Source organism: Chanos chanos, chromosome 7, assembly GCF_902362185.1.
Source record: "Chanos chanos chromosome 7, fChaCha1.1, whole genome shotgun sequence".
NCBI lineage: Eukaryota > Metazoa > Chordata > Actinopteri > Gonorynchiformes > Chanidae > Chanos > Chanos chanos.
In genome coordinates, this window is record NC_044501.1 from 1,098,107 (window position 1) to 1,105,606 (window position 7,500).

Genomic DNA, 7,500 nt, shown 5'->3' on the forward strand with positions numbered 1-7,500 from the left:
AACACACTGCTAAAGTCAACACTCAACTCATCCACTCTCACTGTTTATAACACACTGATAAAGTCAACACTCAACTCACACACTCTCACTGTTTATAACACACTGCTAAAGTCAACACTCAACTCATCCACTCTCACTGTTTATAACACACTGATAAAGTCAACACTCAACTCATCCACTCTCACTGTTTATAACACACTGATAAACTCAACACTCAACTCATCCACTCTCACTGTTTATAACACACTGATAAACTCAACACTCAACTCATCCACTCTCACTGTTTATAACACACTGATAAACTCAACACTCAACTCATCAATACGAGAATGGAGGCCTCCAGTTTCAAGGGGAGTTTCTTTTTCCAATTTAAACACAAGGGACTAAGCTTGGTGATGAGAACTACTGATCTGGTTTTACTTTTAAGAAATAATTCCTGAAATAATTATGCAAGTACATCTCTGAAGTACATGTTTAGCCAAAGAATAAACCACATTCTGCAGTCTGTATTGAGGAAGTTTCATTCCAAACATTTTTGCCTTCTCTCTGCCTGACTATGTGAAGGAGGAGTTAGTATTTCATTGAGTAATCATCTTGGCTTGTGAAACACGTTCAGTAATGCATGTCATGTCATAATAATGTCAGCCTTATTGCCAATAGGCTGTATTATGCTCGTCAGTATACAGGGCGGATCGAATCCCGTCGGGTGCTGTCTGAAGTGAGAAATGTGACAACCATGCAAACATTCACCAACTGCGGCCTTCCTCAAGGAAGTGTTTCTGAACCACTTTCAGTCTGCCTGTGCACACATACACACAAACATACACACACATACACACAAACATACACACACATACACACAAACATACACACACATACACACAAACATACACACACACACACACACACACACACATACACACAAACATACGCACACATGTGCAAGCAAACACACACTCACACACACACCACACACGGCATGCACAGACACACACACACACACACACACACACACACACACACACACACACACACACACAGATGACTCACTTAGACTCCTGGTCATCTTTGCCTCGTCTGGCATATTTTTTACTGAGACTCCTGAAAGGAACAGTCAGAAAAGAGTCAGAAAAAAAGTGAAAAAACTTCTGTCTCTCTCACAACACACACACACAAGTAAAAACCCATAAGTAAATACATACACAGACACACACAAACAAAGGCATACACACACACACAGACACACACACAAACAAACGTATACACAAGCACATAGAGAAACAGACACATGCACACACACACACACACATACACACATCCTTGCCTGAGTTGTTTGGCATAGTTCTGTTCAATCTCTGTTCTCTCTTTGACAAACTTCACATAGCGCTCCACCAGGTCCAGCCCATTCTGGGTATGCTTCTCAATGGCCTCATGCTGATCCTGCAACACATACACACACACACACACACACACACAAGGTTAGGGACACAGCATGACAGAGTGTATTTGTGTGTGTGTGTGTGTGTGTATGGACTTGAAACAGTCTGTCTCTCTCCCTGTCTCTCAGCCAAACACCCACACACACCTACACACCCACACCCACACCTACACACCCACACATACAGATACAAACACAGAGGGTGAGTCATACACACAAATACAGATCTATGCACACACACATAACAACACACAATAAACCAGTAAGACAGGTCTGCTCACAATCTGATGGTCCGAGGACATTTACATCACAGGTCAAGGTCTGAAAAACTTTCAGACAGTACTCTTTCACTTGGGAGCTAACACACTAGAGTAACACACTACTTTCTCTGAGGGACAATACCCTGCCTCTCACACGAATGCGACCATCAATACTCTAACAACTACTACTGCTACTACTACTAATAATAATGCTGTTCTTCAGGAAACTGAAGATGTTCTGTCAATTGCCCTTCTGAGCAATCATGGTCAACCATCATCATCAGACTGCAGTGAAAGTCTATAGTGAAAGACTACAGTGAATGTCTATAGTAAAAGACTACAGTGAAAGTCTATAGTAAAAGACTACAGTGAAAGTCTATAGTAAAAGACTATAGTGAAAGACTACAGTGAAAGTCTATAGTAAAAGACTACAGTGAAAGACTACAGTAAAAGACTATAGTGAAAGACTACAGTGAAAGTCTATAGTAAAAGACTACAGTGAAAGACTACAGTGAAAGTCTATAGTAAAAGACAACAGTGAAAGACTACAGTGAAAGTCTATAGTAAAAGACTACAGTGAAAGACTATAGTGAAAGACTATAGTAAAAGACTACAGTGAAAGACTACAGTGAAAGTCTATAGTGAAAGACTACAGTGAAAGTCTATAGTGAAAGACTACAGTGAAAGACTACAGTGAAAGACTAAAGTGAAAGTCTATAGTGAAAGAAAGTCAGTGAAAGTCTAAAGTAAAAGACTACAGTGAACAACTATAGTGAAAGACTACAGAGAAAGACTATAGTAAAAGACTACAGTGAAAGATTACAGTGAAAAACTATAGTGAAAGTCTATAGTAAAAGACTACAGTGAAAGTCTATAGTAAAAGACAACAGTGAAAGACTACAGTGAAAGACTACAGTGAAAGTCTATAGTGAAAGACTATAGTGAAAGACTACAGTGAAAAACTATAGTGAAAGACTACAGTAAAAGACTACAGTGAAAGTCTATAGTGAAAGACTAAAGTGAAAGTCTATAGTGAAAGACTACAGTGAACGACTATAGTGAAAGACTACAGTGAAAGACTATAGTGAAAGTCCATAGTAAAAGACTACAGTGAAAGTCTATAGTAAAAGACAACAGTGAAAGACTACAGTGAAAGTCTATAGTGAAAGACTAAAGTGAAAGTCTATAGTAAAAGACAACAGTGAAAGACTACAGAGAAAGACTATAGTAAAAGACTACAGTGAAAGACTACAGTGAAAAACTATAGTGAAAGTCTATAGTAAAAGACTACAGTGAAAGTCTATAGCAAAAGACAACAGTGAAAGACTACAGTGAAAGTCTATAGTGAAAGACTACAGTGAAAGACTACAGTGAAAAACTATAGTAAAAGACTATAGTGAAAGACTATAGTGAAAGACTACAGTGAAAAACTATAGTGAAAGACAACAGTGAAAGACTACAGTGAAAGACTATAGTGAAAGACTACAGTGAAAAACTATAGTGAAAAACTATAGTGAAAGACTACAGTGAAAGACTATAGTGAAAGACTACAGTGAAAGACTATAGTGAAAGACAACAGTGAAAGACTACAGTGAAAGACTATAGTGAAAGACTATGGTGAAAGACTACAGTGAAAGTCTACAGTGAAAGACTACAGTGAAAGACTATGGTGAAAGACTACAGTGAAAAACTACAGTGAAAAACTATAGTGAAAGACTACAGTGAAAGACTACAGTGAAGACTGCACTGGACAAAAGACAGTCTGACTGTCCAGACAAAAAGACCTGCCAAGCCTGATGAGTGTTATAAAAGAGAACTGAGAAGAAAAGACAGCTATAGTTAGACAAACTGCAGCCAAGGTGAGAGGAACAGAGAACATTTCCAGACACTTCACACAGTCTAGACTGTCTGTTTCCCTTGTGTGTGTGTGTGTGTGTGTATGTGTGTGTGTGTGTGTCTATGTATGTGTGTATATGTATGTGGTGCATGTGTGTGTGATCATGTATATAAGTCTGTATAAGTATGTATGGGTTTGCGTGTATGTGTGTGTGTATGTGTGTGAGTATGTGTTTACAAATGTTTACGTGTGTAAGTGTGTAGAAGTTTGTGTGTGTCTGTGTGTGTGTGTTTGTGTGAATTTGTGTGTGTGTGTGTGTGTGTGTGTATAAAACTGGCCTATTTCCCACTAACCAGGGCACAGGAATCTAGATCAGCAGAACAGCCAGACCAAGAATAGCTCTATCTCTGTTCTTCACACACACACACACATACACACACACTCACACAAAAACCGAGAGATTATTCTTCCATTTCCTCTTATTGTGCGAGTGAGGGTGTGTGTGCGTGGACGAGAAGTTGTGTATTTTGACTGGCATATCTGTGTACCTCCTCAGATCTACAGACCAGTTCGACATGTACCGCCCACTGGTCAAACCACACCCACTTGCAAGTGTCCAGGTGACGATTCACTATCGTCCAAGTGCCTTATCACAAAACTCAATCGAACATGCCACAAAATCTCAGTGAAATCAAACTTTTTCTTTTCATTAAATCACTACCAACCATAAAGCCATTCAATAGCCTCTCGTCTCAAAACTTCATAGAAAAGTTCCTCACTGCGGCTCTTCGTTGTACCTGTCCGGCGTTAACGCGACAGGGCAAACTGAGAAATTTAATGTAGGACATTTAGATAAGAACCAAAACAACAACAAAGCCGCGTCCGAAATGTAGATCTTTTACGTGCAGGTCAATTTCATTGCAATAACTCACAACTAACAAACAGCGACAATTGGGCAAGTTAAGACGCGTTTAAAGTTCAGATAGTGCTGTCAGTCAAAATGTCACTAACAATGGAGATGACGTTAGGAACATATCTGTAAAACATTAGTCCGTGTTAGGGAAAATTTAGCGTTATGAGAAGAGTGCACTCTACGCCTAACTTGAAGACAATAGTAATATTCTTCCTGTATAAACCAGCAAACACCTACCCAAAGATCCGTGCCCCAATCCATACCCTCCAGTTCGAGTGTAAGAATCGTTTCCAAAAAGCAAAAAAGAAACTTTCACGACGACAAAAATCAAATTGTATAGTCTGAAGATAAGTTGCGATTGAAAATGACTGTTCTCGGTGGTTAGGGCGTTTGGTTCATTCCTTTAGGTCAATTTCCCCTCAAAACAAGATCTCACCGAAGGGAAAGGGTGGAAGTCCCTTCGCTACTCTCGGTTCCAGCGCTAAGACATCACTGCGTCTTAAAGGCGCCACAACGATATTTTTAAACCCAGTGTGAACATCGACAGGTAATATATTACTATAGTTAGAACATGCTCGGTAGATTTAACGACAGTCAAGTTTTAAACCACATTTAACGACCTGTCTCTCTTTTGAGATTTCTGTGCCTGAGAGATGTAAACACAGAAAAAATCTCACTTCTCCAAAACTGATTGCTGAGGGTGGCAGTCTTTTTCAAATGCTCTCACTTGCCTTGGAACTTCTGCCAAATTTCTACCACTCTTTTAAAATGCATCTATAATGCTTCTTCTTCTTCTTCTTCTTCTTCTTCTTCTTCTCCTTCTCGTCATGGTAGTGCTTGTGCTGATAATAACAGCAGTCGTGGTAAAAGTATTATGCGCTAGTTATAATGATGTTAGTGATAGTAGCAGAGATGGTCATTTTAGCAGTGGCACTGTTAGTTGCAGTGGTAGTAACAGTAGTAACAGTAGTATTAGTATCAGTAGCAGTAATAGTGGTGGAAGTAATGGGTATAATGGTCAGGAATGGTAGTACTCAGATTTCACATTCGAATTAAAGAAAAGATTCAGACATGAAAGAATAACTCTAGTAAAAGTACAAATAACCCATTAAAGACAACTTGAGTCAAAGTCATAAAGTATTAGGCTTGAAAGGTACTGAAGTCTCAAAAGTGTGAGATGATTCTTGAAGACATTCACCTCTGGGAAGGCTGCCACTCGCATCAGCGCCTGAAGTTCCAGAAAGCGTTTTTCCATTTACCTAGCCTTTAGCTTAGCGCCAGTGTTTTTCCATTCACCTAGTCTTTAGTTTAGCGCCAGCGTTTTTCCATTTGCCTAGCCTTTAGCTTAGCGCCAGCGTTTTTCCATTTGCCTAGCCTTTAGCTTAGCGCCAGCATTTTTCCATTTGCCTAGCCTTTACCTTAGCGCCAGGGTTTTTCCATTTGCCTAGCCTTTAGCTTAGTGCCAGCGTTTTTCCATTTGCCTAGCCCTTAGCTTAGCGCCAGCACTTTCCATTTGCCTAGCCCTTAGCTTAGCGCCAGCATTTTTCCATTTGCCTAGCCTTTAGCTTAGCGCCAGCGTTTTTCCATTTGCCTAGCCTTTAGCTTAGCGCCAGCATTTTTCCATTTGCCTAGCCTTTAGCTTAGCATCAGTGTTTTACCATTTGCCGAGCCTTTACCTTAGCGCCAGCGTTTTTCCATTTGCCTAGCCTTTAGTTTAACGCCAGCGTTTTTCCATTTGCCGAGCTTTTACCTTAGCGCCAGCATTGTTCCATTTGCCTAGCCTTTAGCTTAGCGCCAGCATTTTTCCATTTGCCTAGCCTTTAGCTTAGCGCCAGTGTTTGTCCATTTGCCTAGCCTTTAGCTTAGCTTCAGTGTTTTACCATTTGCCAAGCCTTTACCTTAGCGCCAGCGTTTTTCCATTTGCCTAGCCTTTACCTTAGCGCCAGCGTTTTTCCATTTGCCGAGCCTTTAGCTTAGCGCCGGCTGTGTATCGTCTGTGCCTGCGCCTCAGCTCCTCCGGAGTGGGCTGCATTGTGCTGGCATGACCCTTTGTCCGGAGCGCGAATAGCTCTTCCCTCGAGTAGACAAAGTTTCTGCCTTTCGCTTGCATAAAAGAAAACTCCGTATCCATAGGATAACTGAAACACAGTAAACTTGCAATAGAGAAGCAGGAAAAAAAAAAATTTAAAAAGTAAAATTTCTCATTTCTAAAGTTCCTGTCTATCTATCTATCTATCTATCTATCTATCTATCTATTTCTGTGTGCTGTGGTAAACAAAGTGGGCACTTCATCTTTCACCCTGGAACATCGCATAAAAAGTTCTTTTAAAAGATGGTTGTCTGTGCTAGTAGTAGTAGGAGTAATTGTGGTAGTGGTGTAAACAGTAGTGGTACTGTCAGTAGTGTTAGTGATAGCAGTGATGGTGGTAGTGTTAATAGTAGTGCTGGTGTGTTAGTGATAGCGTTAGTGTTACAGGCCACGTTATTGGTGGTGTTACTGGTTGTGTTTGTGTTTGTGGTGTTAGTGGTGGTGGTGTTAGTGGTAGCGTTGGTGTTACAGGCCACGTTAATGGTGGTGTTGCTGGTTGTGTTTGTGGTTGTGGTGTTAATGGTGGTGGTGTTGGTGGTGGTGTTTAGAGTTAGTGGTAGTGTTAGTGGTGGTGGTGTTAGTGTTAGTGTTAGCAGTAGTGGTAAGCCTTGAGGGCAAACGTCAGCGATCTGACACGTTCATGTTCATGAGTTATGAACAAGTTATGAACAGATAATGTCATCCATTAGGCCTACAACTTCTTTTGTCAGACTAACAATAGGGCAGTTTTACAGTAATATAAAGTTCATAGCTAAATACTTGTCCTTCAGCTTTGTGGCTTTTGATGCAACACTGACACCTATCAGCCCATCTGAGGTACTACATCTCTGTGCACCAGGTTTAATCTGGGGTGGATCTTTAGTGCCTGTGACTTAGTGAGTTAAATCCCTTGTGATTTGTTTTTAGTCTGATTAATCTCTTAACAGCTTTGAAGAGCATAGCAGAGTACATGAGTGTTTAAAC

General features: G+C 40.4%; 1 protein-coding gene across 1 annotated transcript in view; it reads right to left on the minus strand.

Annotated features, from left to right (window-relative positions):
• Nucleotides 1–4,871, minus strand: part of trip10b (thyroid hormone receptor interactor 10b) — a 30,834-nt gene extending 25,963 nt beyond the window's left edge. Inside the window, exons 1-3 of the mRNA XM_030780318.1 lie at nucleotides 4,686–4,871; nucleotides 1,325–1,440; nucleotides 1,051–1,101 (exon numbers count right to left, since the gene is read on the minus strand). Coding sequence (XP_030636178.1) covers nucleotides 1,051–1,101; nucleotides 1,325–1,440; nucleotides 4,686–4,709 — 191 coding nt within the window. The 5' untranslated portion in view covers nucleotides 4,710–4,871. The remainder of the gene's footprint in view (nucleotides 1–1,050; nucleotides 1,102–1,324; nucleotides 1,441–4,685) is intronic.
• Nucleotides 4,872–7,500: the final 2,629 nt, after the last annotated feature.